At 47.4% G+C, this 18926-nt stretch overlaps 1 protein-coding gene across 1 annotated transcript in view; it reads right to left on the bottom strand.

Moving 5' to 3' along the window:
- Positions 1 to 18926, bottom strand: part of EEFSEC (eukaryotic elongation factor, selenocysteine-tRNA specific) — a 222087-nt gene that overhangs the window by 157979 nt on the left and 45182 nt on the right. The window contains exon 2 of the mRNA XM_063941172.1: positions 7484 to 7691. Within this exon, the coding sequence (XP_063797242.1) occupies positions 7484 to 7691 (208 nt within the window). The remainder of the gene's footprint in view (positions 1 to 7483; positions 7692 to 18926) is intronic.

The following is an 18926-nucleotide window of genomic DNA, read 5'->3' on the forward strand; positions in this document are numbered from 1 at the left end:
AAATTAAATGAAGTGTGTGATGATACGTGGGTTTCCTCCGATAGAAAATTATTGGCGGTATACCCTTTCCCGCCAGAAGTTAGGGCGAGTTGGGAAACACACCTTAGGGTGGATAAGGCGCTCACACGCTTATAAAAACAAGGGGCGTTACCGTCTCCAGATACGGCAGCCCTCAAGGAGCCAGCTGATAGGAAGCTGAAAAATATCCTAAAAGTATATACACACATACTGGTGTTATACTACGACCAGCAATCGCCTCAGCCTGGATGTGCAGCGCTGAGGGGGCTTGGTCGGATTTCCTGACTGAAAATATTGATACCCTTGACAGGGACAAGATTTTATTGACTATAGATGCATTTCTATATATGCGAGATGCGCAGAGGGATATTTGCATTCTGGCATCAAGAGTAAATGTGATGTCCATATCTGCCAGACGAACACACGACAGTGGTCAGGTGATGCAGATTCCAGACGGCACATGGAAGTATTGCCGTATAAAGGGGCGGTCCATCGGACCTGGTGGCCATGGCAACAGCTGAAAAATCCACCTTTTGTTACCCCAAGTCACATCTCAGCAGAAAAGGACACAGTCTTTTCAGTCTCAGTCCTTTCGTCCCCATAAGGGCAGGCGGGCAAAAGGGCCAGTCATATCTGCCCAGGGGTAGAGGAAAGGGAAGAAGACTGCAGCAGGCAGCCCATTCCCAGGAACAGAAGCCCTCCACAGCTTCTGCCAAGTCCGCAGCATGACGCTGGGGCCGTACAAGCGGACTCAGGTGCGGTAGGGGGTCATCTCAAGAGTTTCAGCACGCAGGGGGCTCACTCACAAGTGGACTCCTGGATCCTACACGTAGTATCCCAGGTGTACATTGGAAATTCGAGACGTCTCCCCCTCACAAGTTCCTGAAGTCTGCTTTACCAACGTCTCCCTCCGACAGGGAGGCAGTATTGGGAACAATTCACAGGCTGTATTCCCAGCAGGTGATAATCAAAGTACCCCTTCTACAACAAGGGAAGGGGTATTATTCCACACTATATTGTGGTACTGAAGCCAGACGGCTCGGTGAGATCTGAAATATTTGAACACTTACATACAAGCGTTCAAATCAAGATGGAGTCACTCAGAGTAGTGATAGCGAACCAGGAAGAAGGGGACGATATGGTGTCACTGGATATCAGGGACGCTTACCTACATGTCCAAATTTGCCTTCTCACCAAGGGTACCTCAGGTTCGTGGTACAGAACTGTCACTATCAGTTCAGACGCTGCCGTTTGGATTGTCCACGGCACCCCGGGTCTTTACCAAGGTAATGGCCGAAATTATGATTCTTCTTAAAAGAAATATGGACGCTTTCCTGATAAGGGCAAGGTCCAGAGAACAGTTGGAGGTCGGAGTAGCACTATCTTAAGTAGTTCTACGACAGCACGAGTGGATTCTAAATATTCCAAAATCGCAGTTTTTTCCGACGACACGTCTACTGTTCCTAGGGATGATTCTGGACACAGTCCAGAAAAGGATGTTTTCTCCCGGAGAAGAAAGCCAGGGAGTTATCCGAGCTAGTCAGGAACCTCCTAAAACCAGGAAAAGTATCAGTGCATCATTGCACAAGGATCCTGTGAAAAATGGTGGTTTCTTACAAAGCGATCCCATTCGGTAGATTTCACGCAAGAACCTTTCCGTGGGATCTGCTGGAAAAATGGTCCGGATCGCATCTTCAGATGCATCAGCGGATAACCCTGTCTCCAAGGACAAGGGTGTTTCTTCTGCGGTGGCTGCAGAGTGCTCATCTATGAAAGGGCCGCAGATTCGGCATTCAGGACTGGGTCCTGGTGACCACGGATGCCAGCCTGAGTGGCTGGGGAGCAGTCACACAAGGAAAAAATTTCCAGAGAGTGTGATCAAGTCTGGAGACTTCTCTCCACATAAATATACTGGAGCTAAGGGCAATTTACAATGCTCTAAGCTTAGCAAGACCTCTGCTTCAAGGTCAGCCGGTATTGATCCAGTGGGACAACATCACGGCAGTCGCCCACGTAAACAGACAGGGCGGCACAAGAAGCAGGAGGGAAATGGCAGAAACTACAAGGATTCTTCGCTGGGCGAAAAATCATGTGATAACACTCTCAGCAGTGTTCATTCCGGGAGTGGAAAACTGGGAAGCAGACTTCCTCAGCAGGCATGACCTCCACCCGGGAGAGTGGGGACTTCATCGGGAAGTCTTCCACATGATTGTAAACCGTTGGGAAAAACCAAAGGTGGACATGATGGCGTCCCGCCTGAACAAAAAACTAGACAGATATTGCGCCAGGTCAAGGGACCCTCAGGCAATAGCGGTGGACGCTCTGGTAACACTGTGGGTGTACCAGTCAGAGTATGTGTTCCCTCCTATGCCTCTCATACCAAAAGTACTGAGAATCATAAGAGGGAGATGAGTAAGAACGATACTCGTGGTTCCGGATTGGCCAAGAAGGACTTGGTACCCGAAACTTCAAGAGATGTTCACGGAAGACCCGTGGCCTCTACCTTTAAGAAAGGACCTGCTCCAGCAGGGGCCTTGTCTGTTCCAAGACTTACCGCGGCCGCGTTTGACGGCATGGCGGTTGAACGCCGGATCCTGAAAGGGCATTCCAGATGAAGTCATCCCTACCCTGGTCGAAGACAGGAAGGATGTAACCGCAAAACATTTTCACCGCATTTGGTGAAGATATGTTGCGTGGTGTGAGGCCAAGAAGGCCCCTACAGAGGAATTCCAACTGGGTCGTTTTCCTACATTTCCTGAAAACAGGACTGTCTATGGGCCTAAAATTAGGGTCCATTAAGGTTCAAATTTCGGCCCTGTCGAATTTCTTCCAGAAAGAACTGGCTTTAGTGCCTGACGTTCAGATGTTGGTAAAAGGGGTACTGCATATACAGCCTCCTTTTGTGCCCCAGTGGCACCTTGGGATCTCATTGTTGTTTTGAGTTTCCTAAAGTCACATTGGTTTGAACCACTCACCACTGTGGACTTAAAATATCTCACATGGAAGGTGACGATGCTATTAGCCCTGGCTTCAGCCAGGCGTGTGTCAGAATTGGCGGCTTTATCATATATAAAGCCCTTACTTAATTTTTCATTCTGACAGGGCAGAATTGAGGACTCGTCCTCAATTTCTCCTTAAGGTGTTTTCTGTTTTTCACATGAACCAACCTATTGTGGTACCTGCGGGTACTAGGGACTTGGAGGACTCCAAGTTACTTGACGTTGTCAGGGCCCTGAAAAATATGTTTCCAGGACGGCTGGAGTCAGAAAATCTGACTCGCTGTTTAGCCTGTATGCACCCATCAAGATGGGTGCTCCTGCTTCTAAGCAGACGATTGCTCGCTGGATTTGTAATACAATTCAGTTTACACATTCTGTGGCAGGCCTGCCACAGCCAAAATCTGTAAAAGCCCATTCCAAAAGGAAGGGGGCTCATCTTGGGCGACTGCCCGAGGGGTCTCGGCTTTACAACTTTGCCGAGCAGCTACTTGGTCAGGGGCAAACACGTTTGCTAAATTCTATAAATTTGATACCCTGGCTGAGGAGGACATGGAGTTCTCTCATTCGGTGCTGCAGGGTCATCCGCACTCTCCCGCCCGTTTGGGAGCTTTGGTATAATCCCCATGGTCCTTACGGAGTCCCAGCATCCACTAGGACGTCAGAGAAAATAAGATTTTACTTACCGATAAATCTATTTCTCGTAGTCCGTAGTGGATGCTGGGCGCCCATCCCAAGTGCGGATTGTCTGCAATACTTGTACATAGTTATTGTTACAAAAATCGGGTTATTCTTGTTGTGAGCCGTCTTTTCAGAGGCTCCTTCGTTGTTATCATACTGTTAACTGGGTTCAGATCACAGGTTGTACGGTGTGATTGGTGTGGCTGGTATGAGTCTTACCCGGGATTCAATATCCTTCCTTATTATGCACGCTCGTCCGGGCACAGTATCCTAACTGAGGCTTGGAGGAGGGTCATAGGGGGAGGAGCCAGTGCACACCACCTGATCCTAAAGCTTTTATTATTGTGCCCTGTCTCCTGCGGAGCCGCTATATCCCCATGGTCCTTACGGAGTCCCAGCATCCACTACGGACTACGAGAAATAGATTTATCGGTAAGTAAAATCTTATTTTCTTCACCGTCGACACTGGAGTCAGTGTCCGTGTCTGTGTCGACCGACTGAGGTAAATGGGCGTTTTAAAGCCCCCGACGGTGTTTGAGACGCCTGGACAGGTACTAATTGGTTTGCCGGCCGTCTCATGTCGTCAACCGACCTTGCAGCGTGTTGACATTATCACGTAATTCCCTAAATAAGCCATCCATTCCGGTGTCGACTCCCTAGAGAGTGACATCACCATTACAGGCAATTGCTCCGCCTCCTCACCAACATCGTCCTCATACATGTCGACACACACGTACCGACACACAGCACACACACAGGGAATGCTCTGATAGAGGACAGGACCCCACTAGCCCTTTGGGGAGACAGAGGGAGAGTTTGCCAGCACACACCAAAACGCTATATTATACAGGGACAACCTTATATAAGTGTTTTCCCTTATAGCATCTTAATATATAATAATATCGCCAAATAAGTGCCCCCCCTCTCTGTTTTAACCCTGTTTCTGTAGTGCAGTGCAGGGGAGAGCCTGGGAGCCTTCCTAGCAGCGGAGCTGTGTAGGAAAATGGCGCTGTGTGCTGAGGAGAATAGGCCCCGCCCCCTTTTCGGCGGGCTTCTTCTCCCGTTTTTCTGACAACCTGGCAGGGGTTAAATACATCCATATAGCCCCAGGGGCTATATGTGATGTATTTTTAGCCAGCATAGGTACTTTCATTGCTGCCCAGGGCGCCCCCCCAAGCGCCCTGCACCCTCAGTGACCGTTGGTGTGAAGTGTGCTGAGAGCAATGGCGCACAGCTGCAGTGCTGTGCGCTACCTCATGAAGACTGAGAAGTCTTCAGCCGCCGATTTCTGGACCTCTTCTCTCTTCAGCATCTGCAAGGGGGTCGGCGGCGCGGCTCCGGTGACCCATCCAGGCTGTACCTGTGATCGTCCCTCTGGAGCTAGTGTCCAGTAGCCTAAGAAGCCAATCCATCCTGCACGCAGGTGAGTTCACTTCTTCTCCCCTAAGTCCCTCGTTGCAGTGAGCCTGTTGCCAGCAGGACTCATTGAAAATAAAAAACCTAACAAAACTTTTACTCTAAGCAGCTCTTTAGGAGAGCCACCTAGATTGCACCCTTCTCGGCCGGGCACAAAAACCTAACTGAGGCTTGGAGGAGGGTCATAGGGGGAGGAGCCAGTGCACACCACCTGATCCTAAAGCTTTTACTTTTGTGCCCTGTCTCCTGCGGAGCCGCTATTCCCCATGGTCCTGACGGAGTCCCCAGCATCCACTTAGGACGTCAGAGAAAAGTGAATATGTGGTACAAAACACAGTTTTCTGGGTTTTTTTTACCGTATTAAATATGTACTCTGGGGCAATGCAGAAGTGGAGTTTGGGTTACTGGCTTGTAGTCCACTAGGTAACAGACCAGCTAGTAATATTATAGCAAACCTAACTGCCTTGTATTGGAGCTCATCATAAATAAGCAACTATGTTGCTTCATTCAAGAGCCGTCGCTGTTGCCGCTTGGGATGTAACTGGAGGAAATGTCTCACCACGCTTAAAGTTGAAGAGTTCATTCCATGTTTCCACTTCACATTCAGAAAATGGACATTTCCAGGTTGAACTGCCATTTAATGAAATGAATGTTTGGAGACACCACACCCGCGGCTCACTGTCCCGATCCCCCTGTGGTAAGAGGTCAGGTCTCTACTGCCCCAGAAGTAGCAGAACATTGGTGGCTTATTGAAGACTCTCCATGGGCTTTAGCCTGAGATACATATTGAATTTTACCGAAAGCCAACTAAAGTGACTTCCAATGAGTGTAATCTGCTTGCCCGGGGCTCTGATTGGGAACATTCGTAGGGAGAGTCAGGGAGATTAACAACAAAGCTTGCGGAAATTCAATTACACCTAATCCAAACACCAGAAAAACTAACATTGCATGGGAGAGAGAATAATGTTGAAACAGGTGTATTCATTTTAACATACAATAATATATTGCTCAAGTGGAGTCAGGAAATCAGGGTTTACCCTAAAGGACAAAGTATACACCTCTCTCCCTATGTCCATGGGTAACGGAGATCCCTTCTTTCACTAAGGGGCCGATTCACAGAAAAGCAAAATAGGAGTAACTATGCACCTGCGTAAAACCATTTTGCGCTGCAGGTGGGGCAGATATAATGTGAAAGTAAGTTAAGAGTTGGGAGTGGCTGTGTCCAAGCTCTAATCCAGTGGTTTCCAAACTTTTTTGAATCACGGCGCCCTAGAATATCAGAATTTTTTTCACAGCACCCCTAGGCCAAAAATTTCTTATTGAGAAATAATGAAATAAATATTATATTAAGTAGATCGCGTTTATATATCATCCTCAGTTGTGTGGTGAGGGACAAGATTTGCTTCTGTTTGGCCACATATTTTATGACTGGCAGCCACCAGCACTGGTTTTCCCTATTATATTGACCATGAATAATTTTAATTGGTCCTGGACCACCAACCCAGGGCACCCCTGCAAGTGTCCCGAGGCACCCCAGGGATCCACGGCACACAGTTTGGGAACCTCTGCTCTAATCTAAAGTGCAGTGTAAAAAAATAAAGCTCTGCAGTATTTGGGGGCTACATGCAAAAGTAGCCAGTATTTACCCTGCATGCAAAAATAATAAATGCATTTGCACCCCTTGCATAGCAACATGGTTTGTGCCAGATGTGATAAAAGTTATTTTGCACAGAAACTCTACACATTTTTATTTAGCTAAAATGACAACACACCCAAAGGGCGGTTCCCCGCCAGGCCCTGTGTTCACACTAGCCGATGCTGCGTAGTGGGATGAGGTGCGGCTCCATGTCACAAAACCACTTTTACAGAGGACCGGTCCCGCCACAGGGAGTGGATGGCATCATTCTTTGAACAAATACTCAGCTTATCCATTTAGTAGGAAATAGCAACATACAATACCTCATGCCTCAGTGGGGTCATTAGTTTCTATTGAATGCATAGGTGGCAGTCTAAGGCGGATTGGTTCAATGAACAAAATGCTGCGTCCACTCACTGCAGGCGACAGATCGGCTATAAATATCTCGGACGCATAGGAATGGAGCTGGGACATCTCTTGATGGATAGTTATCTTTTTCTAGACTGAAAGATGTTTTCCTACTGCAGAACAAGGTCTCCCTGCATTAGTCAGGGCTTGGAAGGAGAGAAAAGAAGGAGGCTAGCGGCTTTTCAAACACTAATGATACAGTCTGGATGAATTCTGCTCCATATGAGAAAACACTTTTATTTAAAAAATTAAAACTAAAATAAAAATGGCATTTGCACGTGCTTTATTTCAGCCATATGACTGACAGATGTTCCATAATTGTACTTACTTAGTATTCTCCAGTGTCTTCAGCATCCTTTTGGTCATCCTATCAATAGCCGATTGCCTCTTGCTTTCGGCCAACAAGTCGATCTTGTTCAAGACCACCACCATCTTGTTGCAGGCGATCTGGCCGATAACCAGGCACTCGGCGGACTGCGTCTGCATACCCTTGGTCACGTCTATGACCAGCATCATCAAATCAATGATCTGGGCACCTGTTCAGACAGATAGATTGCGCAACGTCAGCAAAAACAGGGCCATGAAGGGAGGAAAAGAGACGGGCACATATTGCTAGCAAACGGTAATAAGCTACGGAATGCGTAGAGATGACAGACAATTGGGGAGCTTACGTCCTACCAGTTACCGGGACGGGTTCTTGAGCCAACTTACATGACAAGACTCGCATGAACGGCATTGTCCAATAGGACCTTCCGTGCGCCAGAGACCAGCATTTGCCATCAGTAATCCGCGCTGATATACAGCCTATGGCAGGTGAGGAAGAGACCGATCGCTTCTCCGTACAGCAATTCTGTATAATACCGGGCATACAGCTTACCGGAATATAAAACTTTACAACATGTACTAGACTCACTCCAACGTGCCGCCTCCTTGATCTTCTGGGAAAATTGTGACTGTGATGGCTATTTATTAAGCCTTGGAGAAAGATAAAGTGGAGAGAGATAAAGGAGCAGCCAATTAGCTCCTAACTGCCATGTTACCGGCTGTGTTTGAAAAATGACAGTTAGGAGCTGATTGGCTGGTACTCAGATCCACAGTCTGTGTAAGAAGATGCAGAAATCAGATGCGCGCGGGATCGCATTCGCGAGCTACGACACGCCTGCGTTTGAGTCACCACTTTCCAAATAAATTCTCACTGCGACCGCCATCGCAGGACCATTGCGTCACATCCGCAGTGCAACTTATGTTCTAAATGGGTGTGGTTCGTTTTATCGACAGTGTCTAGGTCGACAATGTTTAGGTCGACCACTATAGGTCGACAGTCACTAGGTCGACATGGATGGAAGGTCGACAGGGTTTCTAGGTCGACAGGTCTAAAGGTCGACATGAGGAAATTTTTTTTTTGTGTGTCGTTTTCTTCGTACAGTGACCGGGATCCCAAATTAGTGCACCGCGTCCCCTCGGCATGGCTCGCTTCACTCGCCATGCTTCGGGCATGGTGCCTTCGCTCCGCTACCGCTTTGCTCGGCACACTTTACCGTTCCAATCGTAGTCCACGTGGATCGTTAAGTATGAAAAAATCCAAAAAAAAAAATGTGAAAAACTCATGTCGACCTAGCACATGTCGACCTAGAAACCCTGTCGACCTTCCATCCATGTCGACCTAGTGACTGTCGACCTATAGTGGTCGACCTAAACATTGTCGACCTAGATACTGTCAATCTTCAGATCGGATCCCGTTCTAAATAGCAGGGGGAAGGGGAGGATTGTTCCACTGCGTACGACATAGACATTGCAACAATCGCTGAATCCGGTCCTGTGGGTCATGTGTGGATTTACATTTTTACTTCCATCTTAGAAGATTTAAAAAAAAAAAAAAAAGATGTTACAAAAATTTATGAAAAAGGAAGAAGAAAAGAAGAAGGGCATATCCAGTGAATGGCCTCTGGTTTCTCTTTTCACAGAGACTTCCAAATTTCCAGCGATAAAGAATAAAAAAACATGACTCATGGGAAGATAAGACTCATAAAGCAATAGCTTAAGGTCAGCCTCTTACTGCTGACCAGACAGATAACCCGTAATACCCATCCCATTCTCTGCCCTGCTTATAGCAATGGAAGCCACTTCCCGCAGCTGACAACAGCAGTTCACGGATTACAAGTAAATGAAACCTTTTCAGGAGGAATAAGTGCAGACGGAACACTGGCACAGAGGCCAAGGCTTTGTTTTACATACAACAAGAGGGGACAAAAATATGTTTCGGAGGATTAGAAACTGCCTCCACTTTAGTTTTCACAAATCCCCTAAATTAGAAATTGAAATCTAGGGTCAAGCAGATTGCATTTTATTTTTTTTTGAGATCCAAAATTCCCAACCAGTGAATCTTTTAACTGGAGCGTGGCAGAAAATGTCTCGGAGTTCGGGGTAATACAGGACAGGCCTTATTGTGGGGCAATAATATTTCTGTAATACATATTAGCATTTGGATTGTTACGCTGTATTATCTTTGTATGCTATTTAGGTGTTGCTCTAAATGTTTTACCTTTGGCGGGAATAATATTACTATGGGAATTATTCTGTTTCGTCCACTTCTTTGGTATTAAAGCCAAAGATTAAGGAAAGAAAAAGGTTTAAAAACTCTATGTATATATACTTCTGAAAGTAAAAAAATAAGATTTTACTTACCGATAAATCTATTTCTCATAGTCCGTAGTGGATGCTGGGGACTCCGTCAGGACCATGGGGAATAGCGGCTCCGCAGGAGACAGGGCACAAAAGCAAGCTTTTAGGATCACATGGTGTGTACTGGCTCCTCCCCCTATGACCCTCCTCCAAGCCTCAGTTAGGTACTGTGCCCGGACGAGCGTACACAATAAGGAAGGATCTTGAATCCCGGGTAAGACTCATACCAGCCACACCAATCACACCGTACAACTTGTGATTTGAACCCAGTTAACAGTATGATAACAATGAAGTAGCCTCTAAAAAAGATGGCTCACAACAATAATAACCCGATTTTTTTGTAACAATAACTATGTACAAGTAATGCAGACAATCCGCACTTGGGATGGGCGCCCAGCATCCACTACGGACTATGAGAAATAGATTTATCGGTAAGTCAAATCTTATTTTCTCTAACGTCCTAGTGGATGCTGGGGACTCCGTCAGGACCATGGGGATTATACCAAAGCTCCCAAACGGGCGGGAGAGTGCGGATGACTCTGCAGCACCGAATGAGAGAACTCCAGGTCCTCCTCAGCCAGGGTATCAAATTTGTAGAATTTAGCAAACGTGTTTGCCCCTGACCAAGTAGCTGCTCGGCCAAGTTGTAAAGCCGAGACCCCTCGGGCAGCCGCCCAAGATGAGCCCACCTTCCTTGTGGAATGGGCATTTACAGATTTTGGCTGTGGCAGGCCTGCCACAGAATGTGCAAGCTGAATTGTACTACAAATCCAACGAGCAATAGTCTGCTTAGAAGCAGGAGCACCCAGCTTTTTGGGTGCCTACAATATAAACAGCAAGTCAGACTTTCTGACTCCAGCCGTCCTAGAATTATATATATATATATATATTTTCAGGGCCCTGACAACGTCTAGCAACTTGGAGTCCTCCAAGTCCCTAGTAGCCGCAGGCACCACAATAGGTTGTTTCAGGTGAAACGCTGACACCACCTTAGGAAGAAACTGGGGACGAGTCCGCAGTTCTGCCCTGTCCGAATGGAAAATCAAATATGGGCTTTTGTAAGACAAAGCCGCCAATTTTGACAATCGCCTGGCCGAGGCCAGGGCCAACAGCATGGTCACTTTCCATGTGAGATATTTCAAATCCACAGATTTGAGTGGTTCAAACCAATATGATTTGAGGAATCCCAACACTACGTTGAGATCCCACGGTGCCACTGGAGGCACACAAGGGCTGTATATGCAATACTCCCTTGACAAACGTCTGGACTTCAGGAACTGAAGCCAATTCTTTCTGGAAGAAAATCTATAGGGCCGAAACTTGAACCTTAATGGACCCCAATTTGAGGCTCATAGACACTCCTGTTTGCAGGAAGTGCAGAAATCGACCTAGTTGAAATTTTTTCGTGGGGCCTTCCTGGCCTCACCCACGCAACATATTTTTACCACATGTGGTGATAACGTTGTGCGGTCACCTCCTTCCTGGCTTTGACCAGGGTAGGTATGACCTCTTCCGGAATGCCTTTTCCCTTAGGATCCGGCGTTCAAACCGCCATGCCGTCAAACGCAGTCGCGGTAAGTCTTGGAACAGACAAGGTCCCTGCTGGAGCAGGTCCTTTCTTAAAGGCCGATGCCACGGTTCCTCTTGGAACAGACATGGTACTTGCTGAAAGAAAATCCCTTCTTAGCTCCCGAGGCCATTAGTCCTCTGTGAGCATCTCTTGAAGTTCCGGTTACCAAGTCCCTCTTGGCCAATCCGGAGCCACGAGTATAGTTCTTACTCCTCTATGTCTTATAATTCTCAATACCTTGGTTATGAGAAGCAGAGGAGGGAACACATACACCGACTGTTACACCCACGGTGTTACCAGGACGTCCACAGCTATCGCCTGAAGGTCTCGTGACCTGGCGCAATACCTGTCCCATTTTTTGTTCGGGCGGGACGCCATCATGTCCACCTTTGGTCTTTCCCAACGGTTCACAATCATGCGGAAAACTTCCCGATGAAGTTCCCACTCTCCCGGGTGGAGGTCGTGCCTGCTGAGGAAGTCTGCTTCCCAGTCGTCCACTCCCGGAATGAACACTGCTGACAGTGCTATCACATGATTTTCCGCCTAGCGAAAAATCCTTGCAGTTTTGCCACTGCCCTCCTGCTTCTTGTGCCGCCCTTTCTGTTTACGTGGGCGACTGCCGTGATGTTATCCCACTGGATCAATACCGGCTGACCTTGAAGCAGAGGTCTTGCTAAGCTTAGAGCATTATAAATTTGCTCTTAGCTCCAGTATATTTATGTGGAGAGAATTCTCCAGACTTGATCACACTCCTTGTGTGACTGCTCCCCAGCCTCTCAGGCTGGCCTCCGTGGTCACGAGCATCCAATCCTGAATGCCGAATCTGCGGCCCTCTAGAAGATGAGCACTCTGTAATCACCACAGGAGAGACACCCTTGTCCTTGGATATAGGGTTATCCGCTGATGCATCTGAAGATGCGATCCGGACCATTTGTCCAGCAGATCCCACTGAAGAGTTCTTGCGTGAAATCTGCCGAATGGAAGCGCTTCGTAATAAGCCACCATTTTTACCAGGACTCTTGTGCAATGATGCACTGACACTTTTCCTGGTTTTAGGAGGATCCCGATTAGCTCGGATAACTCCCTGGCTTTCTCCTCTGGGAGAAACACCTTTTCCTGGACTGTGTCCAGAATCATCCCTAGGACCAGCAGACGTGTCGTCGGAACAACTGCGGTTTTGGAATATTTAGAATCCACACGTGCTGTCGTAGAACTACTTGAGATAGTGCTACTCCGACCTCCAACTGTTCTCTGGACCTTGTTCTTATCAGGAGGTCGTCCATTTTCTTTGAAGACGAATCCTCCTTTCGGTCATTACCTTGGTAAGGACCCGGGGTGCCTTGGACAATCCAACGGCATCGTCTTGAAACTGATAGTGACAGTTCTGTACCACGAACCTGAGGTACCCTTGGTGAGAAAAGGCAAATTTTGGGACATGGAGGTAAGCATCCCTGATGTCCCGGGACACCATATAGTCCCCTTGTTCTTTGCTATCACTGCTCTGAGTGACTCCATCTGGATTTGAACCCTTGTAAGTGTTCAAATTTTTCAGATTTAGAATAGGTCTCACCTAGCCTTCAGTACCACCATATAGTGTGGAGTAATACCCCTTTCCTTGTTGTCGGAGGGGTAATTTTATTATCACCTGCTGGGAATACAGCTTGTGAATTGTTTTCAATACTGCCTCCCTGTCGGAGGGAGACATTGGTACAGCAGACTACAGGAACCTGTGAGGGGGGAAACCTCTCGACATTCCAATCTGTACCCCTTGGATACTACTTGTAGGATCCAGGGGTCCTGTACGGTCCCAGCGTCATGCTGAGAACTTGGTAGAAGCGGTGGAGGGCTTCTGTTCCTGGGAATGGGCTGCCTGCTGCAGTCTTCTTCCCTTTCCTCTATCCCTGGGCAGATATGACTCTTATAGGGACGAAAGGACTGAGGCTGAAAAGACGGTGTCTTTTTCTGCAGAGATGTGACTTAGGGTAAAAAACGGTGGATTTTCCAGCAGTTGCCCTGGCCACCAGGTCCCATGGACCGACCCCAAATAACTCCTCCCCTTTATACGGCAATACATCTTTGTGCCGTTTGGAATCTGCATCACCTGACCACTGTCGTGTCCATAAACATCTTCTTGCAGATATGGACATCGCATTTACTCTTGATGCCAGAGTGCAAATATCCCTCTGCGCATCTCGCATATATAGAAATGCATCCTTTAAATGCTCTATAGTCAATAAAATACTGTCCCTGTCAAAGGTATCAATATTTTTAGTCAGGGAATCCGACCAAGCCACCTCAGCTCTGCACATCCAGGCTGAGGCGATCGCTGGTCGCAGTATAACACCAGCATGTGTGTGTATACTTTTTAGGATATTTTTCAGCCTCCTATCAGCTGGCTCCTTAAGTACGGCCCTATCCGTAGATGGTACCGCTACTTGTTCTGATAAGCGTGTGAGCGCCTTATCCACCCTGAGGGGTGTTTCCCACCGCGCCTTAACTTCTGGCGGGAAAGGGTATACCGCCAATAATTTTCTATCGGGGGAAACCCACGCATCATCACACACTTCATTTAATTTATCTGATTCAGGAAAAACTACAGGTAGTTTTTTCACCTCACACATAATACCCTTTTTTGTGGTACTTGGAGTATCAGAAATATGTAACACCTCCTTCATTGCCCTTAACGTGTGGCCCTAAAAGAAAATACGTTTGTTTCTTCACCGTCGACACTGAAATCAGTGTCCGTGTCTGGGTCTGTGTCGACCGACTGAGGTAAATGGGCATTTTACAGCCCCTGACGGTGTTTGAGACACCTGGACAGATACTAATTTGTTCGCCGGCCCTCTCATGTCGTCAACCGGCTTGCAGCGTGTTGACATTGTCACGTAATTTCCATAAATAAGCCATCCATTCCGGTGTCGACTCCCTAGAGAGTGACATCACCATTACAGGCAATTTGCTCCGCCTCCTCACCAATATTTTCCTCATACATGTCGACACACACGTACCGACATACAGCACACACATAGGGAATGCTCTGATAGAGGACAGGACCCACTAGCCCTTTGGGGAGACAGAGGGAGAGTTTGCCAGCACACACCAAAACGCTATAATTATCCAGGGACAACCTTTATATAAGTGTTCCTCCCTTATAGCATTTTAATATATATACATATCGCCAAATCAGTGCCCCCCCTCTCTGTTTTAACCCTGTTTCTGTAGTGCAGTGCAGGGGAGAGCATGGGAGCCTTCCCACCAGCCTTTCTGTGAGGGAAAATGGCGCTGTGTGCTGAGGAGAATAGGCCCCGCCCCCTTTTCGGCGGGCTTCTTCTCCGGAGTTTTAGATATCTGGCAGGGGTTAAATACATCCATATAGCCTCAATGGCTATATGTGATGTATTTTTCGCCATACAGGTATTATACATTGCTGCCCAGGGCGCCCCCCCTCCAGCGCCCTGCACCCTCCGTGACCGCTGTGTGAAGTGTGCTGACAACAATGGCACACAGCTGCAGTGCTGTGCGCTACCTGATGAAGACTGAGAGTCTTCTGCCGCCTGGTTCCGGACCTCTTCATCTTCAGCGTCTGCAAGGGGGGTCGGCGGCGCGGCTCCGGGACGAACCCCAGGGCGAGCCCTGTGTTCCGACTCCCTCTGGAGCTATGTCCAGTAGCCTAAGAATCCAATCCATCCTGCACGCAGGTGAGTTGAAAATCTCTCCCCTAAGTCCCTCGATGCAGTGAGCCTGTTGCCAGCAGGACTCACTGAAAATAAAGAACCTAAAAACTTTTTCTAAGTAACTCTTTAAGAGAGCCACCTAGATTGCACCCTTCTCGGCCGGGCACAAAAACCTAACTGAGGCTTGGAGGAGGGTCATAGGGGGAGGAGCCAGTACACACCATGTGATCCTAAAAGCTTGCTTTTGTGCCCTGTCTCCTGCGGAGCCGCTATTCCCCATGGTCCTGACGGAGTCCCCAGCATCCATTAGGACGTTAGAGAAACAGGGGTTTTACACAGTTTTGCAGACTAGAACTCAATTAGCCGCGAAATTGCTGTCATTTGTAGCGATTGTCATTTTTGCGGCTTTTTGCAGGCTCCCGCGATTCGCCTGTTCACCTGCAAATTCGCCAAAACAGGATTATCGCGAAAAATTTGTGCCAAAAAGAGAAAAAATGGTAAAGTCTGCCTGTAGCCCAAAAAAGCTAAACTAACATCAGATAACAGTATAAAAGTTTATTATTGGTTATAATAAAAATATTTTTGGTACTTAAATTCAGTCAAATGGCTATTATATGCATTTTTTTATAATACATTTAATGCTGGGTACATAAAGATGGGTATAAGTATATATGTGTCATTAAAGGGAACGTTTAAAAAAAAGAAACAGACCGATTACTCCCACCTGCAAGCCTAAAAACACTTGTCCCACTCATAGAGCACCCAGTATACCTATGCCATACATTGTAGCCATTTCCATCATTATGCACTTTTTCACCCCAAAAATGACATGTCATTAATGGGCAATTAAAATGAATGAAAAATAATAGGCCCTACACATTTACCGATAACAATGAAAGATATGAATGATCTCGTTCATTAATGAACGAGATACCGTTCATATCTTTCATTGTGTAATCGTTGGTGCTGGCTCGCTTAAACATGCATGCCAATATGGACAATCTTGTCCATATTAGCCTGAAGGGCTATGGGGCCGGGTGACAGGGGGAGTGAAGAAACTTCATTACCCCCGTAACACCTCCCCCCCCCCCCTCCCCTGCCCGCCATCGGGTCGCCTGTTGGCGGTTTCAGCCGTCGGGAACCTCAGCAGCGGCCAGTCGGCCTGTGTGTAGGGCCCATAAGTGCCTAATTAGTCAATCAGGGGATTCTGCATCAAATCCCCACATTTTTATCTTAAAATAGGGATTTTACCAAACTTTTCATCTGCTCAGGGGTGGCGAATTTAAATTTGCCGTACAGTTACCGCAAACCCGTTTTCGCCGACAATTGAACAGGCACTTTTCGCGATTAAACCATGAGAGGTCCCACTCACGCTCCAGAAGGCTAGGAAGCGTTAGCCTACATTAACGGAACACCCCCTCGCATTTTTACACGCCCAACATTATATGAAGCTCTGTCGGATTTCTCGAAAATGTATTTTCCATAAGAAAAAGTTCTCTCTCCCTTTTTTTTTTTTTTTTACATGGTTTCTAGGTCGACAGGGACTCTAGGTCGAAATGACAAAAGGTCGACATGATATTTTCAATTTTTTTGGTGTCGTTTTCTCCGTACAATGGGGGTCATTCCGAGTTGTTCGCTCGCTAGCAGGTTTTAGCAGCATCGCACACGCTAGGCCGCCGCCCTCTGGGAGTGTATCTTAGCTTAGCAGAATTGCGAACGAAAGATTAGCAGAATTGCGAATAGAAAATTCTTAGCAGTTTCTGAGTAGCTCGAGACTTACTCCTACACTGCGATCAGCTCAGCCCGTTTCGTTCCTGGTTTGACATCACAAATACGCCCTGCGTTCGGCCAGCCACTCCCCCGTTTCTCCAGACACTCCCGCGTTTTATCCTGGCACGCCTGCGTTTTTCCGCACACTCCCTGAAAACGGCCAGTTTCCGCCCAGAAACACCCACTCTGATCACTTCAACGATGAAAATTCTTCGTTCGGACGTGAGTAAATCTACTAAGTTTTGTGCTACAATACTTAGAGCATGCGCACTGCGTACCATGCGCATTTTTGCCTTAATCGCTCCGTTGCGAAGATTGGCAACGAGCGAACAACTCGGAATGACCCCCAATGACTGGGAACCCCAATTAGTGCACCGTGTTCCCTCGCATGGCGCTCCATGCTTTGGGCAAGGTTACCGTTCCCAATTGTAGTACACGTGGATCGTAAAGTAAGAAAAATAAAAAAATAAAATAGAAAAACTCATATCGACCTTTCGTCATGTCAACCTAGTACAAGTCGACCTAGAAACCATGTCGACCTACTTACTGGACAGGAGCTGATTGGTTAGTACTTTATCTCCATCCACGGCTTAGTACATAGACCCCATACACCCCCACCCTCCCCCCCTCACCCCCCTTTTCATGTGGGCACAAAAACACACGCGGGTTAATTTTTGTCAGAAGCCAGTTCGCCTACTAGTATGTTTTTGGCGTGTGAGAAGAAACCGGAGCAAGCATGGAGAGAACATAAAAACTACACGCTGAGCCTTGGTCAGGGAGTTGCAGTCACGACCTTAAGGTGAAAATGCTAACCACTACGCCAACTGTTACTTTGCTCATGATCCTCCCACAAAACAATTGTCTGAATACCAATTTGCTGACAGGTATACTAAGCCCTGGCGTGCTCTCCTATAATGTACGATTTATACCAGTGCTTTAACATGCAACGAACTTCCCCTTGGAAGTAACGGCGACCCGTTCACTCGGTGTCATGTGACCGGTGTCCGCACAATATTAGTGGTATGCTGCTGCTGCTGTTAATTTGAGCAGCAAAACATATTCCAAGCAGAGAAACCTCCGCTGATTGAAAGCAGAAGCTCCTGAAGTGCAGCCTCGCTGCTGTTATTCCTTCCCAACCATCCATGACTACCAGCCTTGAAATAAGATAATCCTCCTGATGGAAAGGGAATTGGGAACAGACGACGCTCCGCTAACGATGCTCTGGCACAGTTTCTGCCTCTAATATCTCAGAAAATGGGAAACAAACACCGGAAAGCAAATCGTCTGATAATACTAATGTTTTCTAATTTTCCGAGCCATTGTGGCCCTCGCCTTACAAGCCGCAACACTGGAAATCAATGTGGTTTATGAGACTTAGCCAAGGTTCAGTGCAGAACAAGGCACAAAGTTTTCTGATGATTAACAACGCTGCTCCAGAGCCAAGAGGAACGCAGCCATGCAATAATCCCAATTCTACCAACTAACATCGCTGGAAGGCATGGAAGAATCACAGCATGGTTGGTGTAGTGGTTAGTATTGCTGCCTCACAGCACTGAGAGTCTTTGGTGCGATTCCTCCACAGCCCTTAACTGTGCACAGTCTATATGCTCCAAAAACATACACTGGCAGGTTAATTGAGTCCCTACAAAAATTATATGTGCATTTGTGGCCATTAAAATAGATTGTGAGCTCCAACGAGAGCAGGGACTGATGTGAAGGGACAAATATTCCGTATAAAGGGGGTCATTCCGAGTTGATCGTGGCTGTGCTAAACGCCGCCGTGCCGCCCCCTCCCACCCAGCGACTGCCTCTGCCTGTCAATCAGGCAGAGGCGATCGCTAGGAAACGACGGTCTTCGGCCATCGGGCATGCGCAGTTCCAACCCGATCGCTGCGCTGCGATAAACTGGAGCGATCGGGTCGGAATGACCCCCAAAGTGCTGTGGAATAGGTGTGCAGTGTATAAATAGATTTTAATAAATAAAACCTATTATTCTTCGGACCTCGGGTGGGCCTGGCGATGACCGCTTGTCCATTTCTACACGGCCCGATTAATGCGCGCACACTGCGTAAGGA

The sequence above is a fragment of the Pseudophryne corroboree genome, chromosome 9 (assembly GCF_028390025.1).
Source record: "Pseudophryne corroboree isolate aPseCor3 chromosome 9, aPseCor3.hap2, whole genome shotgun sequence".
NCBI classification, from domain to species: domain Eukaryota; kingdom Metazoa; phylum Chordata; class Amphibia; order Anura; family Myobatrachidae; genus Pseudophryne; species Pseudophryne corroboree.